Below are 24548 nucleotides of genomic sequence, written 5' to 3' on the forward strand. Positions count from 1 at the left end.
TATTTAGCTGAAGAAATTATTAAACCCCCACCCCCCATTCCACACACATTAATTCTCTTCCATTTTTGTTCCCATTCTAAAAAACACTGATAAGTTCCCAGAAAAAAAATACATTAAAATAAGAAGTGAAAACAAATGAGAACATAACATAACATAAGAAGTGAAAACAGATGAGAACATAACATAAGAATAGCCTAACTGGGTCAGACCAATGGTCCATCATGCCCAGTAGCCCATTCTCATGGTAACCAATCCAGGTCATTAGTACCTGGTCAAAACCCAAAGAGTAGCAACATTCCATGCCACCGATCCAGGGCAAGCAGACACTTCCCCCATGTCTTAATAACAGACTATGGACTTTTCCTCCAGGAATTTGTCCAAACCTTTCTTAAAATCAGCAATGCTATCTGCTTTTACCATAACTTCTGGCCACTTCATTTTTAAGCTTAGTTCTTTCCTTCCAAACAGAGACCTTGCTAGATGTCAAATACAGAAAGAACAAGGTAACTTCACAAGGACTTAGCTGTGCAGGAAATGTGAATCTCCTCATACACCCACCATATAGTGCAAAAATAGTGTTTTTTTCTTTCGATCACTACATAGTCTAATGCCACACAAGCAGCGCTGTTACAAACATATTCTGAAGGTCAATGCTAAGATTAACAAGGAGATACTGACAAACCACCAGAAGAGATCCCCAAAAAACTACCCAGGCACAACACCCAAAGACCCACTCAGTGTGTGAACCAGTTGAGTGGAGTGGACTAACTGGGAGGTGGAAATGGGCCCAGAGTTTGCTCAGCAGAATTTCCCAGATCACCTCTTCCTCTCAACACATTGACACGCTGCCACCACCACCACTAGGAACACCTCACTGGGTAGGCCAGCAATGCTTATAAACTTTATAAAACACATTATTATATTTTCTTATAAAGCACATATTTTAATTGAACTCTCTGACATCCTCAGCCTTGCCATTCACAAAAATAGAAGGAAGAAAAGTTCCCGTTTCCTGCTGTCTCATGTCTCCAGCCTATACAATATTTTTCTTCCGCAGACCCTTAAAAGTCTGATCAAATCCTCGTTTCACTTGCATTATAAAGTACTGAGGATGCCATCTCTCTCCAATCCCAGGTCCTAAAGTCTAAGACAGTAGTGCAAACTAGTGCTGCCCAATTCAAGAAAAAAAAAAATTTCGATTCGATTCAGCCTATTGAATTGGTTTTTCGATTCAACTTTCCTGCCCAATTGGGTGTTTGCTTGGTTTTTTTTTAAACATCCTGGTGGGTTTATTTTATAGCTTTTTCACCCCACTTTGGCTTCTCCTAACCACACTGGCGCTGTGGTGTAAATAAAATAAAGAAACAAAAAGGACTTTTCCTCTCTATTAAATCCTAGCTCACGTTTGCGATTTAACACCAGCTCTGGCAGGATACACATTTCAAATCTGACATATTGTAATCACAAAACAGAAAATAAAATTTGTTTTTCTACCTTTTGTTGTCTGGTTATTTTTCAAATCTTGTTGGTCCAAGGCTCTGGTTGTCTTCTGATAACTTGCTTGCCAGGATCTCCTTCTTTCTTCTTTCTCCATGCTAACCATCCATCTGCCATCTCTGTCCTCTCCGTTTCCCTTCCCTCCCCAGGAGGTCTGGCATCGATCCTTTTTTCGTCTCCCTCCACAGATCTCTTAACTACCCTTTCATCCAGCATCTCTCCCTCCTTCCCCACCACCCCAGGGTCCACCATCTCTCCCTTTCTTTTCCCAACTACCCTCCTATCCAGTATCTCTATCCCCCCTTCACACCATCCCTTGTGTCCAACTTCTCTCCCTTTCTGTTCCTTCCCTCTCTAAAAACTATGGTCCATCATCTCTCCCTCTTTTCTATTTTCAGACCCATTATTTCTTCCCACCCAAAGTCCGGCATATGCGCGTCTCTTTGAACCCCCTCATTCCCTCCGTGTATTTCTACACCAGGGTCCCCCCCCCCCCGAAGGCCTGTCCCCCCTTAAAGGTTTGCATCCCACCCCTGAAGGCCTGCACTCCACCCCCAAAGGCTTGCACTCCCTCCCGAAGGCCTGCACCCCCCCTCCGAAGGCCTGCACCCCCCTTGAAGGCCTGCCTGCCTGTCCCCCTCCCCGAAGGCCTGCCTGCCTGATCCCCTTGAAGGCCTACCCCCCCTTGAAGGCTTGTCCCCCCTTTGAAGGCCTGCCTGTCCCCTCCCTTGAAGGCCTGTCCCTCCCTTGAAAGCCTGCCTGCCTGCCCCCCCCCTGAAGGCCTGTCCCTCCCTTGAAAGCCTGCCTGCCTGCCTGACCCCCTCTTGAAGGCCTGTCCCCCCTTCAAGGCCTGTCCCCCCTTTGAAGGCCTGCCTGCCTGTCTCCCCTTTGAAGGCCTGCCTGTCCCCCCCCATGAAGGCCTGCCTGCCTGTCACCCCTCCCTCCCCCTTGAAGGCTTGCCTGCCGGCCTGCCTGCCCGCCCCACCCCGAAGGACCGCTCTCCCCCCCTGGCCTCCCTGCACCACCTGAATCAGGCCCTGAGGGGGTGCTCCCGGCCTTGAGTTCAGTCCCCCTGGCCTCCCTGCACCACCTGAATCAGCCCGCAGCGGGATCGCAATGTCAGCGATTCCTTCGCTGCTTCAGAGCTGCTTCCTCCACCGCGGTCCCGCCTCTTCTCTAACGTCAGAGGAGGGTAGGGGTGGGACCGCTGCACAGGAAGCAGCGCCAAAGCAGCGAAGGGATTTCTGACATCGCGATCCCGCTGCGGGCTGATTCAGGTGGTGCAGGGAGGCAAGGGGGGCGAGTGGTCCTTCGGGGGGGGGACTGAATGGCAAGGCAGGGAGCACCCCCCTCAGGGCTGGCACCCGGGGTGGATCTCCCCCCCCATCCCCCCTTAGTACGCTACTGGGGCACGGAAAGAGAGAGAAAGACAGACATACAGAAAGAAAGGGGGCATGGAAAGAGAAAGAAAGGGGCAGGGTGAAAGAAAGAAATGGGGCACGGAGAGAGAGAGAGAAAGACAGACAGAGAGAAAGAAAGAGGGCTTGGAAAGAGAAAGAAAGAAGGGGGCAGTGTGAAACAAAGAAAGAAATGGGGCACGAAGAGAGAGAGAGAAAGAAAGAAAGAAAGGGGGCATGGAGAGAGAAAGAAAGAAGGGTGCAGGATGAAAGAAAGAAAAAGTTGGGGGAGGGAATGAGGTCTGGAGGAGAGGAAGCATACAGGAGGCTGAAAGAAGGGAAGAAATATTGGATGCACAGTCAGAAGAATAAAGTGCAACCAGAGACTGATGAAATTACCAAACAAAGGTAGGAAAAATGATTTTATTTTCAATTTAGTGATCAAAATGTGTCCGTTTTGAGAATTTATATATGCTATCTATATTTTGCACTATGGGCCCCTTTTACTAAACTGCAATAGCAGTTTTTAGCGCAGGGAGCCTATGAGTGTTGAGAGCAGCTTGCCCCATTCAGCACAGCTCCCTGCGCTAAAAAACGCTATCGTGGTTTAGTAAAAAGGAAGGGTGGTATATTTGTCTATTTTTGTATAGTTGTTACTGAGGTGACATTGCATAAAGTCATCTGCCTTGACCTCTTTGAAAACCCGCGGAATATAAATGATAATTAACATTTTCTCTGTGTACAGTGTGCTTTGTGTTTTTAAAATTTTATTGTTGCTAGATCATTTTGACTTGGCCACGAAGGTAAGGGGGAGGGAGGGAGGGGAGCTGCTGAAAGAAATCTAGTAATCCTTGCAGGCTTGACTGTGCAGGGAATTATGTTTGCAAAATCATGTTTTGTTATGTGACTGGCATTATTTCAACTTTAATTTCTATGAATGAATAGAATGAAAATAATATAAAATTACTTGCTTGTTTTTATGTGTGTGCGCTGAAGGAAAGTGGAAAGAGAGTGGGCTGAGGACACTGAAGGGAAATGGGGAAGAGAGAGTGGGGAGAAGATGCTGATTTATAAATTGACAATTGTACAGAATATTGTTTCATTTTATACTTTAATATAATAAGTTCCATATAAAACAATTCAAGGCTTGTGTGGATGGAATCAGGTGGTTTGTGGGGATGGGGACCGAGCTTACGGGGATTAGTCCAATAAAATGGTATTTTCTTATTTCTCATTATTTGTTTTATTTTTATTTGTTAATTTGTAAAGTGGTGATTATTATGTATCAGTTTTTTCAAATTTACATCTACTGTCTTTATATTTTGCACAGTATTAGAGGACATGTATTACTGTTTTTGAGGTGTTGTGGTGTTGCATTGTATGCAGAGTCTGGTTTTTTGGCAGTTCAGTTTAACTTTTGTCTACATATTTCTATTTTTAGTTTGTGATTATTCCATATTGGGCGAGGGTGTATCTGTCTGTGTGTATGAAAGGGACATGGCTTTCTGATAGCATCGACTGTACAGGATCAATTGACTGTGCAGGATTTGGTTTGTTTAGTTTTACAATGTATGTGTTGGTGTTCTAGTGTTCACTGCAGTGTTTAAGATGCTGCCTTTTCCTAGGTACACTCTTGTTGTGCGATATGTAGATTGTTACTAAAATCATATTTTTTCATATAGATGGGGGAGGTGCAAAAAATGATGGGCCCCGGGTGTCACATATGCTAGGTACGCCACTGATTAATCATAACTTTATCTTTGTTAAATACCTTTTTGCTAAAATAGATCTCAATGGTCACTTCCGGAATGATGAAATTTTGAAAACAGGGCATCATCTAGTTTTTACATCTGTCAATAATAATTTTTAATAACAGCACATTTCTTTTTGAGTTTTTGGGAAAACTGTTGGGGGTCCTGATTTTTCTGCACACCGTGTAGATGGAATGCATGGAATTATACATCTAGATAAAAATGTAGGACTCTCAAAACGAGTCTGTGTACTGGATCAGATTTCAGGTTGTTTATCCTCTCAAAAACTGTACAGACACTTGAAAAGACTGAAGAAACATACTATGATAAGGCAAAACACAGTACACTTCCCCCTCCGTATTCGCAAATTCCTTATCTACAGATTCGCTTATTCACGGTTTTAAACCACAAAATTCATTTTAATTTTTTGGGCTATTTTCAGCCCTGTATGATCCCCCCCCCTTAAGCCTTACCTGGTGGTCTAGCGCACAGTTCTTCAACCGCCGGTCCGCGGACCGATGCCGGTCCGCAAACAAAATCTTGCCGGTCCACGAAGGATTCGGTCCCCGCCGCAATGAAAGGTCGGCGTCAGCTGACTTGCAACTTCCTGTTGCAGTCGCTGTGCCGGGACTCCTGCCTTCCACCGCGTTTGCCTCCTGCCTTGTCTCCGCACCTCCAGACCAGCAGCGGCAGCTCTGTATGCTTTTAACTTCGGCACAGAGCTGCCCCTAATCAATAGTTTAGCGCGGTTTCATAAGGCAGCCTCGGGGCCTTTGCTAGGCCGGCCCACATCGCATCATCGAAGCGGGCCGGCTATCAAAGGCCCCGAAGCTGCCTCATGAAACCGCGCTAAACTATTGATTAGGGGCAGCTCTGTGCCGAAGTTAGAAATACACAGAGCTGCCGCTGTTGGTCTGGACTCTTGGGCCACTGAAGGAGGGCAAAGAGCAGCTGTCCTGGAGGTTTCCCTTCCTCTCGCCTTTGCAGGTCCCTTTTTTCCACCTTTTTTTTTTTTTCTTCTTCAAACGGCAACGGGCCCCAGCATCGACATCAATCAAGTAAGTTCCACTGTTCCTTGCAAGCGGTTCTGCTCGGCCAAAGCTTCCCCTCTGACATGAGCCACCCTCGGGGGAAAGAAAGTGACCCACAAAGGTGAGGGGAAGGGGGCAGATGATTGAAGTTGGGGGAGGGACAGAGAGAGAGAGAAGGGGACAGATGATGGAAGTGAGAAGAAGGGAGAGAGAGCAGAAGGCAGATGGATGTCAGTTGAGAGGGGAGAGCAGATGCTGAATGGAAGTGGGGAAAGAACACATACTGGATGGAAGGAGGAGATAAATAAAGGGGGAAGAAAATAGTAAGATAATGGAGGGGTGAGGGAAAGGGGTGACAAGCTGTGCGTAGACACAGTGAAAAGAGGGAAATGGGACTAAATAGTAAGAAAGAATTTAATTTAGATGGAGGCAGAAAATAGAAAAGGAAGACCAGAGAAGAAAAGGGAAGAGAGAGCAGAGAATGATATCAGATCTGAGTGGAGGAAATGAGAAGAGAGATATGCTAAAAACCACAGGGGGGAGGGAAGGATAGAGATGCCAGACCATGAGGGGAACAGAAGGAAGATGATGGATGCCAGACCAAATTGGGAGAGGGGGAGGGGGGGCAGGAGGAGAGATGGCAGGGAAAGACAGATAGTGAATGGAAGGGGCAGATGCTGGACTGAAGAGACAGAGAAGGTTATCATGCTGCTGTACCGGGCCATGGTACGCCCTCACCTGGAGTACTGCGTCCAGCACTGGTCACCGTACATGAAGAAGGACACGGTACTACTCGAAAGGGTCCAGAGAAGAGCGACTAAAATGGTTAAGGGGCTAGAGGAGTTGCCGTACAGCGAAAGATTAGAGAAACTGGGCCTCTTCTCCCTTGAGCAGAGGAGATTGAGAGGGGACATGATAGAAACATTCAAGGTACTGAAGGGAATAGACTTAGTAGCTAAGGACAGGTTGTTCACCCTCTGCAAGGCAGGGAGAACGAGAGGGCACTCTCTAAAGTTGAAAGGGGATAGATTCCGTACAAACGTAAGGAAGTTCTGTGGTAGAAAGCTGGAACGCTCTTCCAGAGGCTGTTATAGGGGAAAACACCCTCCAAGGATTCAAGACAAAGTTAGACAAGTTCCTGCTGAACAAGAACGTGCACTGGTAGGGCTAGTCTCCGTTAGGGTGCTGGTCTTAGACCAGAGGGCTGCCGTGTGAGCGAACTGCTGGTCATGATGGACCTCTGGTCTGACCCAGCAGTGGCAATTCTTATGTTCTTAGGGCAGACACTGGCTGGAAGAGAGTGAAAAGGCAATGAAAGCAGAAACCAGAGACGACAAAAGGTAGAAAAAAATAATTTTATTTCTATCTTGTGATTCAAATATATCAGATTTGAAATATGTATCTTGCTAGATATAATTGGGGAGTGCAAAGCCCAGGCAGTGCTTCTTTAGCTTCCAGCTGGCTTAGGGCTCTCTCTGACCAGGGGGCAGTTGCCCTAGTTCCACTCCCCTAACACCATTCCTGTCATGTGTGACTGTGGTGTTCTGTTACTTGATATTTGTGTAGCATTCTGTAATAATTTGGCTTATTCAGTTTTCTTGATAGTAGAGGGGATATATGTGAAGGGGAGGGGAGACAGGGGTTTTGTTGATCTTTGCCCTGTATTATTTGTATTTATAAAATGACAATTGTATAGAATATTGTTTCTTTTTATACTTTAATAAAATATGTTCAATATAAAATTATAACTATTTGAGGCTTGTGCGGATGGGATCAGATAGTTTGTGGGACCGAGCTCGTGGGGACGGGGCGGCGATGGTTTTTTAAAAAAAATTTCAGTCTTAGTAGTTTGCCGGTCCACGAAATAATTATTTTATTTCCGCCGGTCCATAGGTATAAAAAGGTTGAAGAAAACTGGTCTAGCGGGTTTTCAGGGCAGGAGCGATCTTCCCATGCTCCTTCCCCGAGCAGATCACTCACAGGAAATAGTTCAAGAGACTACGGGAGCTCAAGGCAGCCATTTCCTGTGAGTGATCTGCACAGGGCAGGAGCATGGGAAGATCACTCCTGCCTGAAAACCCGCTAGACCATCAGGTAAGGCTTAAGGGGGAGGCTTTCAGGGCTTAAAATAGCTAGGGGAAGCGGGGGTTAGAGGCAGAACTGGCCCAAATATTATTTGCGGTTTTTTCATATTCACGAGCCGGCTCTGCCCCTAACCCCCGCAAATACGGAGGGGGAAGTGTAGTTCAAGTCTTGAAGCAGAGAGATTCCAAGGCACCTAATTTCCTGCTATTATACTCCTATGTATTTTTCTTAGTGGCCCTACTTCTTGCAGTGTCTTATCTTTTTCCTGTCCTGGAGTATAACCATTCCTCTCACACTCACAGAAATTAAAATAACATTCTCACTATTAGCCTTGCATCATTATTAAACACCCAAGGGGACCCTCCAGACAAAAGCTAATGCTGTCTTTCTTATCATGGATTAAAAAAAACACAGAAGAATTTATGTCCTCTGTGGAAGAGTAGACAACAAAGACAACAATGGAGTACACAAAAAACCAGTAGGAGTTGATGGTATTCAGATAGATAGCATTTATTGTTCCAAAACGATGACATAAAGTCTGTTGCTCCACAAAAATAGTAACTGAACGACTTGACACAAATTGTGTTTCAGCCAAACAGGCCTGCCTCAGGAGTCTAAAATTGCCAGAAGCTGTGGTCACAAAAGATGTCAATGAGTATCATGAGATACCAAGAAAACACTGTGGAGTGACGATGATCCTGAAATGGACTTTAATGGAAGAATCAAAGTTCCAAATATACAATAAAATAATCCACATGAAAATAAAATAATCCACATAAAAATCAAAAGGTCCTAGTCCGCTGGTAGCGCAGGACCCAACACGGTCTGCGTTTCGACAAGATGTCTTCTTCAAGGGTCCCTAAGAGTCCTTGATGAATACATGGAAAAACTGGTATGTGGCGAGAAGAACGCTACTTGAAACCAAAGCAATATCATGAGTATCATGACACACGGACAAGATTCGTATATAGAAAACGCTGCTAATATCTCATGAGGTTGTATTGAAGAAATCATGCAAGATAACATCAAACTGAACACTTAATCACCAATGTGTAGAAAGTAGGCCAAATATATCTCTATTATTGATGATGCTGAATGCCATATGCACATGTACCATTTGACAAAACCATTCAAAAACTTGAAAGGTACTAATATTTAGAAGTTTTTTCTCAATGGCAGGGAGTAATATCAAGAAATCTATGTTCATGGAAATGATGGTAGGTACTTGGAATATTCTCCTAAAGTAGGTGGAAGAGTCAAAAACATTACAAGATTACAAGGACATGGGACAAGCACAGGAAAAAAAAACCCATTATAACAGATACAGGACCTAATGCCCTTAAGAGTTTAAAGCTCCCTACTCAATCAAGCCAGTGAGTGTTGGGGCTTCCGCAAAGCATGGCAGAGTGGGTAATATCAAATAAGAACATAAGAATAGCCTTACTGGGTCAGGCCAATGGTCCATCTAGCCCAGTATCCCATTCTCATGGTGCCAATCTAGGTCACTAGTACCTGGCAAAATCCCAACAAGTAGCAACATTCCATGTTACTGATCCAGGGCAAGTACTGGCTTCCCCAATGCCTGTCTCAATAATAGACTATGGATTTTTCTTCCAGGAAATTGTCCAAACCTTTCTTAAAATCAGCTACGTTAACTGCTCTTGTTATGACCTCTGGCAACATGTTCCAGAACTTAACCATTCTCTGAGTGAAAAAAAATATTTCCTTCTATTGGTTTTAAGGGTACTAACAGGAACATAGGCAACCATGTAGCTAATTCTGTCTAGCATGGTGCAATGATAAAATTAACTAACAGTTAGGTCTGCCTCACAGGCCACATGTTCAATTGTATGTAAAAGTTTAGATAACTGGTTGAACTGTAGCTTTCATCTAACCCTTAAATACACAGAAGCTGCATTAACCTCTATACCAGTGGTCTCAAACTCAAACTCTTTGCAGGGCCACATTTTGCATTTGTAGGTACTTGGAGAGCCTCAGAAAAAAAAAAATAGTTAATGTCTTATTAAAGAAATGACAATTTTGCATGAGGTAAAACTCTTTATAGTTTATAAATCTTTCCTTTTGGCTAACCAGCACCTAGAACTGTTTGTACGCCTAGCAGATGATTGAAAATTGGGCTCAACAGCGCCTACGAGTTAGGCGCCATTTGTAGAATCAGGGCCTCAGTGCCAATTTGTGCTTCCTATGGCCAATTATTGATTATCACCAATGTAGCCAATTACTTTACATCGTGACCTGTCAAATGTGCGCAGGACAATCGTCCACCCCGACATTTGCACGCAAGACAAATGTGCATTCTGAATGGAGGTGATAATTGCGCCCCAACAGACTATTTTGTGGGGGTTTTTAGGGGGGGAAACCCCCCCCCCCCACACACACACACACACACACACTACACCTAAAATATTCATTTGCTACCTAGTGTTAGGGTAAGGTTTACATAATATTATAGGACCTCGTAAAGGGTTCCCATAATCATCATGTAAGCCTTACCCTAACACTAGATAGCAAGTGAATGTTTTAACGCGCCACAATTATCATGCACACACTTGTCAGTGCACACATTTGACGGGGCGCAACTGTCGGCACGTGATTGTCCCGCGCGCAGTTGTCAGCATACCACTTTACACACCCAAAATTGCAGATCAAACTTTGGGTGAGCTATTCAGATTGGGGGGAGGGGGTAAAATCACACACATTTTGTTGGCATGCTTCCTATATGTCTGCTTTAGTGAGGGATCAGCTTCAAACTGTGCTTCTTTGGGTCTCTATTGCTTGTCTCCATCCCTCCCTGTCCATTTCAAGCACGCCTCTTAGGTCACACGTGTCACGCATGCCCCTGTTTGGTTGAGTGCTTTTTCTAACCAAGCCTTGCTTGTATTGACAGGTTTATTTCACAGAGCTGTGAATATGTCTGCCACAAGTTAGCAGCACAAGAAAGCAGAGCAAAAGGCCAAGGAGGGGGGGAAAAAAGCTAATTTATAACACACAACAAACAACAGTATCAAGCCTGTCCCGTTGGGTGCAATGATTTACAAAGCTTGCCTAATTTGAAAGGAACAAGGAAGGAAAGAGACAATGAATTGGGGTCATTAGCTGCCTCTAACAGACATCTGATGCTAATAATTTGTAGCAGGGATGGGAGGGCTCCCTCATTTACCTGATTTATGGCACAGTTTAGGGCTCTGAGGCTGGACACTTGAAAAATCAACCCTTTTTATATGAAAAATAACAAGCAAAGGGAGATCTGAGCTGCCTTTAAATCAGCCACTAGTTTAAGCGTTAAGGAGCTGCGGAAGGTTTTGTGCAAACGAGAATTCTCTCGCCTCCATCACCTGCTCCTGACCCTTCACATGCACAGGATTTTCAGCCATACTGGGCAACCTCCATGTTTATTTATTTAATTTGTTTTCTATCCCGTTGACCTCAAAGGCGCTGAATCCCTCCATTATGCAGGTAAGTAGTGTCATAAGCAGGATTTCGTTTCATTTTGGTGACGTTAATCAATTAGGTTCTAGGAAAGTGAAACTTTATTGAGAAGGAGTACTGTCATGATTACCACTTCTAAAAGGAGATAGAAACCAGTGGGGTCAGTGGTTAAAACTACAACCTCAGCAACCTGAGGTTGTGGGTTCAAATCCATACTGCTCCTTGTGACCCTGGGCAAGTCACTTAATCCCCCACCCCTCTTTGCCCCAGATACATTAGATTGTGAGCCAGACAGGGAAAAATTATTGCGTACATGAATAAATTCATGTAAACCATTCTAAGGTCCCCTGGGAGAATGGTATAGAAAATTGAATAAATAAATAAATAAACACTATTATGCTGTGGAGGAATTTTGGTCCACTAGGAGACCATGTTTTCAAGCTAACCATATTGTGATCAATTTTTTAACAGATCACCTTTTATCAGTTCCTTCTTTTCTTCCTTTTTTATTTTGTTTTAACTTTTTATTGAGAATTTTCATAAAATATACAACATAATTCTAAAACCAAAACAAGATACATGTAAATGTTCACATACATTAGTAATCTGCAACCACACAAGTCAGAAGCATAGAGGAGTCACATGAGGTTAGCATTTAAAGCCTTACATAATGCATGAAGAGGAGCCCAAGTCCTAGTAAAACTGGAGATGCTGTTTTGTTTAAACGCTATTATTTCTTTGTATTTCTTGATGGTGCAGAGATGATTCCACCGTTCATTGAAAATTGAGTTTGGTATTGTCTTTCCAGTTGTAGATAATATGATGAGTAGCTAAAGCAATCATAATGTCGAAAATGCTTGTGAATGATGGTGATAAAAAGATATCTGGGTTTGAAGAGCGCAATATGATGGATTGAAATGACACAGGGAGTTTGTTATCCAGATGAGTTATAGAGAAAATTCTTGATCAAATATCGGACCAGTAAATTTGAAGGTTAGGGCCCCTATTTTATGGGAATAACTTTCCTCTACATTTACAATTGCTGCCTATGCAACATCAATTTAAGGTAGCTCTGAAGACACCCCCCCCCCCTCTTTTCCAGCTGGCTTTTGGGGCCCCAGGCTAGGAACTTTGCTGGAGATGTTGATGTTATGGCACTGAGCTCGTTCCCTTCTTATGAAGATTTGCAGTTACAATTTTCTGACTAGCTGCTGTACCTCTTATTTCTTATTATTGTAAGCCCACTAGATGGCACATCCCCTGGCAGTATGAAAAAAAAAAAAAAGATGCACTTGAATTTGAACTCTCAAGCAGATGTAAATGCTTGCTCTTAGATTATCCAGGTCTGTGCATAGATTAGCAAATTTTAAAATCTATACATGTACGTCTTTGTATGCCTAGTGGCAAAGGATGTGCCATTGTGTCATCAGGTATATTTTTACGCCAGTTGCTATTTTGTAAGAGGCTAAAATGACTTTACAAAATTATCATCAAAATGTCAGACATCAGAATATGGGGTTCACAGACTAACAAAACTTCTGTGTTTTGAAGACCGCCTGTTTGAGTCTAATCAAAGACATCACATAATGCAAATAATCCAAGTCACCCTTAAAGGTCATCCAGATAGAGAAGCATTCCAAAAAGGAAAACATGGAGAGGCATACTATAGCTATCAACCTTGTAATCTCCCTGGGAATGCCCAGCCTAATTTCTTGTTGTAAACCACCTAGAACTGAAAGGTATTGGCGGTCTAGTAGACACCAATGTAATGTAATGTAATTTCAGAAGCCTGCGATGAAAACAAAAACAAAAAACTGTGGGTACAGATGTTAAGCATTTTTTTGCTACTTCAGCTTGTCTGCGGTGTTCTTTGCTCACAGGTTTAAAGACAATAGACTGTTTTCAGTCCAATTCTTTATATGTGAGGTTGCAAACCACTGGACCCCTGAGGAAGGCGTGTTCGCCGAAACACGGACCGTGTAGGGTCCGGTTGGATTTTTACCACTGTATTTCTTATCATTGTACTTTTCTAATTGAATTTTCATGTTTTTATATGTCAGTGTTTAATAAATTATATCCAGAACATCTGTATCCACAGTTTTTTGTTTTCATCGGTAGATTGTTTTCACTGTGGATCATTGGGTCTCCCCATTTTTCTTTGTTGTGCTGCATTTCAGAAGCCTGCACAGCTGCAGACTAAGGGAATACTTTTGCCACATGCATTTTGTACCTAATTTGGAATGAGATCCTTCTAGATATCTTCTTGGAGAAAACTGATTGGAATAAAGTGTACACGAAAGCATTCAAGTATTGCAACTTGTGCAAGTAGACAAAGGGGTAGGGGTAGAAATAGGGGTTAAAATAATATAGGCTCCTTTTTAAAAAGCTGCATTAAACACTAGCATGTGTTTATTGCAGCTGAAAAGGACTTACTAAGGGGTGCACAGAGACATCCTGTGGTAATTTAGCAATCTGTGCGTGCAAGCAGTGCACTAGAAAATAAACTATTTTACTGCAGATGTGGTGTGTCTAAGGTGGAGAGTAGCAGTTTCTATCCTACATTGCCACGTGCTAACTGATTATCACATGAGCCTTTACCACCTACAAAATAGGTGGCATTAAGGGCCCACAAACTAATTTTTTTAAATAATGGCCACTCACATGGGCATTAATTCTGAAAATCGGCCATTTTGCAGCTGTGGTAAAATGATGTGGTAACCATGGGCTGGATTCACTAACCTCATGGATCCGATCTGATCTGTTAGCGATCCAATCTGTGAGATTGAAAACCGCCTGATTCACGACGCATCCTCATGCAAATGGGGGCGATCGGAGTCACGCCTCCAACAGACCACATGGATCGCTGAAGAACGATCCCGACACATGCGCAAACCATCTTCTTTGCCTGTAGATGGTCTACGCATGCTTACAGAGCTTGAAACTTTTTTAAAACTTTTTTACTTCACGAGCCCGTGGTTTTAACCCACTTTAAATGCTCGCACTGCAGGGCAGGAGAGTCGGGGCAGAGAGCAGAGCGGCAAGAGGTTAGTCGGGGCAGAGAGCAGGGCGGCAAGAGGAGAGTCAGGGCAGAGAGCAGGGCGGCAAGAGGAGAGTTGGGGCAGAGAGCAGGGCGGCAAGAGGTTAGTCGGGGCAGAGAGCAGGGCAGCAAGAGGAGAGTTGGGGCAGATAGCAGGGCGGTGAGTTGGGGCAGAGAGCAGGGTGGCGAGTCAGGGTAGAGAGCAGAGCGGCAAAAGGAGAGTCAGGGCAGAGAGCAGGGTGGCAAGAGGAGAGTTGGGGCAGAGAGCAGAGCGGCAAGAGGAGAGTTGGGGCAGAGAGCAGGGTGGCAAGAGGAGAGTTGGGGCAGAGAGTAGAGTGGTGAATCGGGGCAGAGAGCAGGGCAGCAAGAGGAGAATCAGGCAGAGAGCAGGGCAGTCGGAAAGGACGTCAGCGACTGGTTCTCAGCAGTCGCTTATTTTTTGATCGACCAGCTCAGTCGGTGTTCCTGAAATTTTTTTGTGAATCGCTGCCTTCCTACATTTGCATGCACTGATCAGATCGGGCGCGGATCAGATCAGGAGTAATGTTAGTGAATCAGGTCAGGTTCGCAAAGTGGGCAGAACACAATCGGTGTCCTTAGTGCATCTAGCCCCATGTTAGTCCACTTTTAAAGGTAATATATAGAGAGAAACAAAACAAAACATAAAGGAGATAAGGTGATAACCTTTTAAATTGGACTAAATGCATTTTTGATTAGTTATCGAAGGTAACCCTTCTTCTTCAGATCAGAAATAAACAAATGTTGACAAATATTATCAGTATATGTAGGTGAAACTTGAAAGCATTCCAATGACAGTCTCAAAGGAAGAAGGAGGGGTGATCAAGGGCTGGGTAAATGGGAGACAGAGAGATAGGAACTGGTGACATAGCAGTACTTTTGCATTACAAACCATGATTTTAAACCACTTTGTCACCTTCCTATCTATTTGTCTCCCACCCAACCATACATGGTCATTCCTAAATGTAGGTATGCCAGTTCAGGTTTATATTAGTATCCTATACTGGCATTGGGGCACAGAGAAGCCATTACAGATCTGACACTCAACATGCGACACTGGTGTACTACTTTGAGGCACCAAGTTATAATTGTTCCCCATTATTTTTAACTTGTGATATGGGCTGTACTTTTAACTGTTACATCTGTGTACTTTTATTCTTCATCTCTCCATCTCTCCTCTGTCTACTATTCTTCACCTTCCACATTATGTCCTGCTTTTACAGCCCCATCTACCTCTTTGAAGACACCCTCCCCCATCACCCTGGGAATAGTATGTCTGCTCTAAAGTTAACATCTGTTCAGTTGTAGCTCATGGCAAGCATGTGGACAGGAGGAGAGTATGCCTCTCTAGTGAGCACATGCATACCAAAGCCTCGATTTCATCTGATATTCTTACAGTACGTTTGCATGGGCTTACTAGGAATGGGTTGCCAGAAAATTGTAGTTTTGTGCTCCCTTTGCCATTTCTAGGAATTTTCATTTTTAGTTTTCCTTTGGCCATTTTGTTGTTCTGTCAGTTGCCGATAATAGTGCAGATTCTTTGGAAATATACACACTATATGGAAAGAAGGCTTTTTATCCCAATAGAGCATGCATGTATGGACAAGTTCACGCATGCTCACTAGTTTACATATGCACAAGTTCATACATGTGCGCTAGTTTATATATGCATTCTTTTGACTTATAGGTTAATTCACTATAACTGTTTATTGAACGTAGAGAATGACACGGTGACAAAATTCATCACCGTTCCCGTCCCCGTCCCCGCGGATAACCGCAGGAAACCATCTTCATGTCATTCTTTAAGGAGAGAGGAAAGAATCAGTGTATAATTGGGCACAACCACTGACCCGCAAGCTTTGCTTTGAAGAATGCTGGTGTAGAAGGACCGAGGTTGAAATAGACACTACAAAATGACATGGGATTATTTCCCGCGGTTATCTGCAGGGACGGGAACGGTGATGAATTTTGTCACCGTGTCATTCTCTAATTGAAAGCTTCTATACCGCTACTAATGACTGGGGAGGCAATTCAGAGCGGTTTGCATGAGCTTCTGTAAAGGTGTTACAATACAAATTTAGCTTTTTCTGAGATGGTTTTCAACACATATATAATTCTGTAAAAGGCGCCTAACTGTGATTGGCATGCGACCAGTGCCATTTTTCTAGGAACCGGATAATTTAGGAACCATTTATAGAATCTGCCCATTAGTGTGGAATTGAAAAGGGGTCATGGCCATGGGAGGGGCATGGGTGGCTCAGGGTTCAGTTGGTGTAAATCCTCGTGCCTAAGAGTTGGGAGTGGATCTCGACACTATGCTCTGTGCTGTAAATGGTACCCAAATTTGGACAATAATAATACTTTGCTAGGGAAATCAAAAATAGTAATCTGTGAGGATCGCCATAAATTAAATTCACTACTCACAGCTCTAATAATAATATTAAATAAATAATTAATAAATAAATATAAAGTGCTCAGACCCAAACCATAAAGATGATTGTGATAACTGCAAAGTTATGCAACCATCATTGCGCTTTATTGTCCCATACCACTCACATCATTTACTATTGACAACATGCCATAAAAAGCAATGATATAATAATCACTGTTTGAATGAGTGGTTGATGATTATTGAGGCAGCCAAAGAGTCACTAAAGTGCCAGTGCAGTGAAAAGTGCTGAAATAGATCATTAGCCAGATGACCCCCTTCAGGAGGGGGACACCTGAATAGGCCTTGATCAACTCGGACAGCATGAAGGTAAAGACTAAAGCTCAATAGTAAATGATGTGAGTGGTATGGGACAATAAAGCGCAATGATGGTCCCATAAGACAGCCATAAGTTTGTAGTTACCACAAACATCTTTATGGTTTGGGTCTGAGCACTTATTTATTAATTATTTAATGAATATTAGAGCTGTGAGTAGTGAATTTAATTTAACCCAAATTTGGACGCCATTTAATGAATTTGGTCCTAAGCATAGATTTTATAATGGCAATTGCATTTACAGTTAGTATTCTAGAATACTAGGGTAAGTGTGCATTTTTATGCCTAACATTAGGTGTGCTATCAATAATCTTATCCTCTAAGTGTAACCAGTAAGTTATACCAGCTGTAAATTTTTTTTCTGAGCCCCAGCACCACCACTTCACCGCTCAATAGACTTTCATAGCCGTGAGCTTTATATGTCAGATCGTCATTGGCTCGATATTTTGATTTGATATTTATTTGATTGATACTTTATTTGATATTTGATAGAAAAAAATGTTAAATTAAAATATCATATCAAAATATCGAGCCAATGACGATCTGACACATAAAGCTCACGGCTACGAAAGTCTATTGAGCGGTGAAGTGATTGCGCCGAGGCTCAGAAGAAAAATATTACAACTGGTATAACTTACTGGATACGCTTAGAGGATAAGATTATTGATAGTATTGATGATTCTCTAAATAAATAAGTATAATTGATTTAGAAAAATTCATCTTAAGAGTGTAACATTAAGGTGTGAGCACTTACGCTAGCGCAATGGCAGGTGTAAATGCTTGCACCTGACAGCAGTTAGGCGTGTACCTGATAGTATTCTACAACCACAGCGTGCCACCAGTATGCACACCCTTGACCTGCCCATGCCCCTACTGGTCCACAGCCTCCTTGCAGTTGCATGTTCTGGATTATGTGCATGCAGTTTAGAGAATACTAACTAATGGCAGTTACACATGTGATTGCTAATTAGGGCCAATTATCACCAATTAAGACCAAGTCTAGCCAACAATTGGTCATTAATGTCAATTAGCAACTAATTAAGCTATTAAGTTATGCATGCTACTGCTGTTATTATATAATCTGCATATGCAGTTTTGCATTATAAGCATAAAATTATGCATGCAAATTTATATGATTGGGGAGGACAGTTCACATTATTTCTGACATATGATAAAAATATATTGTCATATGATAAGACTATAATGTTATATGTTAAGATTATTTCCAAAGAGTGTGCACTATTACTGTCATATGATAAGACATTTTTTCGACTCATTTTCATTTGGTAATGGCATGCAACGAGGTTGACACTTCCTATGTCGTCGCAAATGAGAGCCCGTCCTTAGAGCTTAAATGCTCATTTTATTACACCCACCCTGATCTTTCTAGACTGATTTACTGCATCTTCTAGGGCAGGGGTGTCCAACCTTTTGGCTTCCCTGGGCTGCATTGGCCGAAAAAATTTTTTCTGGGGCCGCAGAAACACTGCAGCAAGACAGAGGAGGGAGCCGGCAATATGGTAAACACCTGGGGGCAGCAGAGGAAAATACTGCATCGCCCTCGACCGGGGCCACACAAAATACTTCACGGGGCTGCATGTGGCCCTGGGGCCACAGGTGGACACCCCTGTTCTAGGGCCTTCATGAATAGCAGGCTACTTCCTGAGCAGGTTGAATGGCTTTAGCATGCAGGCTCGGCATCAGTGCTTAGGTTCCTCGGTGTCCTTGCTGGCCGGAAATTAGGGCAGCACTTTATTTACTCCTGTTGAGCAGAACGAGCAATCCTTGCAACTATGTGCCATTAAATGTTTCAATGCAGCAGAGAACTGAGAAGTGAAAGAAGGAGGGAGGGCTGCCTGCTGATGGTCCTTGTTCCATATTTGTATTCAGGTAAACCTGCTCCTTTTTTTTTTTTTTTTTTCATGATGGCAAGAAAGAGTTTACCTTCCCTGGATATCAGGACCATGCGGTAAAAATGCTGGGCATCTGTTAAATTGAGCTCTCTCTACACAAAGAGCTTAATAAATAAAACAAATTAATAAATAGCATTCCTGAGCTGGCAGAACCGGGGAAAAAACCATCCATCAGGCTGGCATGATAGATCAGAGCTCCTCTGAGGGGACAGGAAGAGAATAAAAGTGCAGAAGATAAAATGTGGAGTAATGAGGACACAGGTATTCTAAACCCCAGGTCTCACAGCTCTGCACACAGCACAAGTGCAACGGCTACAACGCAGAAGTGCTTCCATAGAATATTAATAACTGCCCTCTCTCACTTCTGCCTCTTTTCCCCACTGCTAATCTCTTTCCTATCTCTCTGTTTAATACAATAACCCCCCTTCCATTTTCTCTTGCTTCCATTCATTTCTTCCTTGCCTTTCCGTATTTGCTTATTTTTTTCTGTTTTCCCTTCTCCTTGCTTGGGTTCTCTGTCCTTTGTCTCTCTAAGTTGCTTTGATATTTGACTAGACTGCCAAAATCTAATCGGGCGATATTCAAGTTTCAAGTTTATTCAGTTTTTGATGAATCGCCTATTACAGATTCTAGGCGATGTACATATTACAATTTAAATAGAAGAAACTTACAAAATAATTCAAATTACAAAATTAAAAGAACATACACATGAGATTAGGGAATGGGGGATAAAAGTTACAATTTTTGGGTATAGTTAAAAAAAAAGGAAAGAACAATGGGAAGGGTATTATAAAACCAGAGCACCATGTAAGAGAAAAATTTCAAAATATTTAAGAAAAATCGTAGGCATCTTTAAATAAATAAGTCTTTAAAAGTGTTTTAAATTTAACAATATCTAGTTCAGATCGAATATACTGTGGTAAAGTATTCCACCATTGAGGGCCCCCAGGGGCTGAATTAGACCTTGATGTTCAATGCTAGGGCATGTCTGAGCACCACACTGAATATATGGGTTTTTGGCAGATCCAGAGGTTATATGGGTGCCAGTCAATTTTCAGTTCTAGCACCCACATTCATAACCAAGCAGAGACAGGACTGATTTTTAGGTGGTCCTATTTATTCATGCACTGGCATTGAAAGTCACCAGTCCCAGCATATTTTCCATCTCCATCCCAACCTATGTTCCCTCTATACTACTGTCCTGCAAACATTTTTACTCGGCTGTACAGTAAACTACGGGCCGTGGGTGGAGGTCCCCCGGAAATGTGCGGCTATCGATGTGACGATGTCATGCACATGCATGATGTCATCATTTCGACATCTGCACATGCGAGAAGGATATTCAAACAAAATTATACTATAAAAAAATGAATTCAACTAAACTACATTAATTACCATACTTGTGACGGGTTTTTGTTCTGTATACAGAAATATTTTACGAATACTGGGATCAAAAATTGTTGGTTAAGGATTTGTTGCTTACAAGAAAAAAATATTTGCACACACTCAGTTAAAGGGAGCATTGATCCCGACCCTACCTCTGGACCACCTTGGCACTAATCCGGACAGTGCTGTGGGGAGGGGGGAGATCATACCAAATTTTTAGTGGAACTGTATGGCTAAATGCTGATGAAATTTAGGGATGGCTTGTTCAGCATAGTTTAAGCAGACAGGAGCTTAAACCGTACAGTTTATGAATATCAGCCCCTAATATCAAGCCCTAAATGTTCTTTCAGAATCTTTCTTCCTATCTTTCATTCCAATTTTGAATATCTAGTGCATTCTTTTTTTATTTATTTTTGTTTGCTTTGGTTTTGCCTCCTGTCCTCCCTTCTCTGTCCATTGCCATCTCTCACACCATGGGCAAACTCTATATAAATATTCTGCCTGCTGTATCATTTGTATAAGAGCGCTTGCTGACGAAAACCCACTCTGTTCTACTAATCGGACAGAGAAAGAGAGGCATCTCATCCTCCGAAACCTGCCAATCAATAGTGATTCAGTGCGGAACAAAGGGACTGCCCAATCAAAGTGCCTGTTCTCTGGTAAAGAAGGAGGCTTTTCTAAAGACCACAGACACACAGGAGACCATTCTGTCTGACATGCCTCTGCTAGGAGGGAAGGATGCTGTGATAACAGCATGTGTCCAGGCTGCTCCATATCCATGGCAACAAGGACAATCACTCAGATCACATCAAAGCCCTGTCTACCAGCAGCCTCCACCCTGAAGCGTGCATCCTCTCTGATTTCTGTCAGCAGCCTAGAATTCTAACTGTGCCAGGTACTCTTGCCACAGGAGGTTTGGTATGAGAATGGAGAGGACAGACAGAGGCCGCTAGTAGACTCGGGTTTGCCAGTTGCATCTCAAACAGTGAGCAGGAGTTTGTCAAGGTGACGGTAATGTTCTTACACTAAAAATCAAGCATCATAATTACTGTAAATGGTACTTAGGACAATGCTACAGAGAGACTGTGAATGAATATTAAACGGTGACAGCATCCGAGAAAAGGAGACGGAAAGTTATAAAAAGAAGATGGAGAGAGGAGAGAGACAGAGAAAGTGAGGGGGAGAACAAAACCAGAGACTCATGGAATAAAATAACGGGGAATGGAAGTAAGGGATAGAAGAAAGAAGAGGTCAAGCAAAGGTGAGAAGAGAGGGGAATGAAGAGAATAAAGGAAGGAGCAAGGGAGAAACATATATGAAGAATAAGGAGGAGAGAAAGTATGTGTGAGAGTCACATAAGATCAATCTACATTATGTCCTCTTAGGCCACTTGAAATTCCACCTCAATTTTGTAGCTGAATTTAAATTATTTGCCGCATAGCTTTGACCGTTTATACCAGGAAGTGCTGGTACATAACCACAGTGTAACAATTCTTTCTAACAGGGCGTAAATTACATAGTATTGACCTTGGGATGCACCTTCTTCAACTTGCCAGTTAAATAAGTATCTCAGGGTAAACGTTCTAAACCAGAATGCAAGAAATGCTACCAATCACTCATTATACTTTAGAAACCAATTCATGTTCTGTTTCCTTTAACGAGTGGCCGCTGAAAATTTTTCAGCCCAACCAAGAACTGATATGGAGCCATACTTTTCTTGATACTTTTCATTTCATATCACTGAAACGAAAAATGTCAAGAAAAGTGTAGAATAACTTGTAAAGTTTCATGGCTACGCATTGGTTCTTGGTTGGGCTGAGAAATTTTCAGCGGCCCCTCGTAGCACCTAATTTTTCAACTTTGGGGTGACACATCAACCAAATGAAGGATCTGGTGCTTACACACTTCTTACCCTCGCAACATCTATTTGGAGTCCTGTGTGCCCTGCTGCAGTTTTAATTACTATTAAAAGCTTTAGACTACAAGAATGCTAACCGTGAAAAACAATCCATCAATTCCCCATGCAGGCACGAGCAAACTATTTTTTTAAATCAAAACTTCAAATGTTTACGGAATTTCAACATTTCTTTTGCAGCATATATAGACAATAGCCTGGCCTGTTTTTCACTCATTCAAACAACGTAAAAAGAATGCACAAAGCCCAAAAGCAGTGTCAGAATTCAAACACACTTAACAAAGAACAGTGAGAAAAAAAAATTTAACACGAGCAAATCAACTTTGTTGACTAGATTCAGACTACCCCTATACCTACGTCAAGTTCCCTCCTATTTCAGCTTCAGAAGAATGTTGAAGACTTATCTTTCTCCCTCATAATAACTGATCCCATCTCACTCTCTAGAACACAATTGTTAATGTAATAACTGATTCCAATCTTATTGTAAGCTGTAATGATTCCTTGTTGGTAGTTGTAGGATATAAAAAAACTATACGATATGGTACCCAGTAAACAGCACTGAAAAAAAATCTGCATGGAGCGCTATTGTATAAACAGTGCTCCAAGTGGGGCACCATTTATAGAATAGTTTGGGCGCGAGGATGTACACCAACTGAAACCTGGTATAAATCTCGTTGCGTAATTTAAGTGCGGATCCCGGATATTCAGAAAATACTGCCCGCATCTTTAGTGAACACCACTGACCTGTCCAAGCCTCTCCCATGGCCACGCCCCCTTTTGAGTTGCGTACTACAAAGGTTGCATGCAGATCTTTATAGAATAACACTTAGCAAGATGTGCGCGCAAATCCAAATGGTTGCCAATTAACACTAAGATTTGATTGTTAACACCCAATTATTGGAACTAATTGGCTCATTAGGCAATTTAGTTGCATACGCAACTCGGGATAACATGCAGTTTTGGGTGCAGAAATTTGTGAGCCCATTTATAGAATCAAGGGGTGTGTTAATTCATGGGGCAATATGTACTGAACTCATTTTGCACTAACATGTGTTTAATTGATTTTGTGCTGACTTTAAAATGTAGTTTTTTCATAATCGATGGTTTCCAGCAGGACTGGCTCAGCCTATGGCACTTTTGAGGCCCTGGCCCAGGGCGTCAGTGAAAAACGGTGCCAAAATCCCAGTCTGGTCTACTTTCAACATTCTAGAGGGATAGGTGCCAGACTGCGATTTTGACACTCTTTGTCATCAGTGCCCTGAGCCAGTGGCTCACACTTAGTCCAGCGCTTTCCCACTTTTTTGTTCCGTCTGAAAAATATACAATGAAAAAAGTGGAAAATTGCTGGATTAAGGTCCTCTTTTACAAAGGTGCGCTAAGCGTTTTAGCGTGCGCTATATCAACGCATGCACTAACTGCTAACGCGTCCATAGGATAACATGTACACATTAGCGTTTAGCATGTGTTTAGCGCACTCTAATATTTAGCGTGCGCTAAAAAGCATAGCGCACCTTTATAAAAGAGGGGGTACGTTTATAGCCCTCGATGGAGACTGCCCCAATTTTATTGGTTGGGTTGAGAACTTTCCAGCGGCCCCTCGTATAGTTATCCACTTGGGTCACCATTAATATGTATTATTTTACCACTACCTGGTACTGGTTTAGCACAGGTCCTATTTTATGCATTAAGATCCGGTTAATAATAATGGGGGTTAACAGTAAACTAACTTATCTTAATAGTAGACCACACTGACAACTTCCACCTCACTGACAACAAAGTCATTGCTGTTTGAATGTGGCAGATATGTCACAGGAACATTCCACCCTTCTAAGAAATCACTTCCATTTTCTAGTAAAAGAAATGATTCCAATGGTTTGCTATGTGTGCAGTAATTCTGGGTACAGAGAAGGCATCTCCCCTACCTGTCAATGATGACTGGATCAGATGGAGTCTCGTTCCTGTTCCCACAGCTTTTCTTATCACAGCAACGACTAAAACATGGGAAAGACAAAGGAAGGAAAACACAGATCATACTCAGAACCCAAATATACTCAAGAACTGAACAAACAAAAGCTATCTGCTTTGTTTCGGAGCAATTGTATGTGGAAAAAGCATAGTGCATGCTATTAGTTAGTGAATTCCCCACCCAATACCCTTACCAACTTCAACATTATAGGTAAAATTGGCCTCACAATGAATAATGTTTGTTAGTGCGCATTAACTGTTAGTACATGACCCCTTGATAAAAAATAAAATAAAATAAATCCTATATTTCCAGTGTTGCTTTCCTCTATCTCAGCAAA

General features: G+C 42.5%; 1 protein-coding gene across 8 annotated transcripts in view; it reads right to left on the reverse strand.

Annotated features, from left to right (window-relative positions):
• EBF4 (EBF family member 4) overlaps nucleotides 1-24548 on the reverse strand; it is a 494482-nt gene that overhangs the window by 310267 nt on the left and 159667 nt on the right. For all 8 annotated transcript variants that reach the window (XM_033954142.1, XM_033954133.1, XM_033954116.1 and 5 more), the window contains one exon: nucleotides 24168-24236. In XM_033954142.1, coding sequence (XP_033810033.1) covers nucleotides 24168-24236 — 69 coding nt within the window. The remainder of the gene's footprint in view (nucleotides 1-24167; nucleotides 24237-24548) is intronic.

This window comes from Geotrypetes seraphini, chromosome 1, assembly GCF_902459505.1.
Source record: "Geotrypetes seraphini chromosome 1, aGeoSer1.1, whole genome shotgun sequence".
Classification (NCBI taxonomy): domain Eukaryota; kingdom Metazoa; phylum Chordata; class Amphibia; order Gymnophiona; family Dermophiidae; genus Geotrypetes; species Geotrypetes seraphini.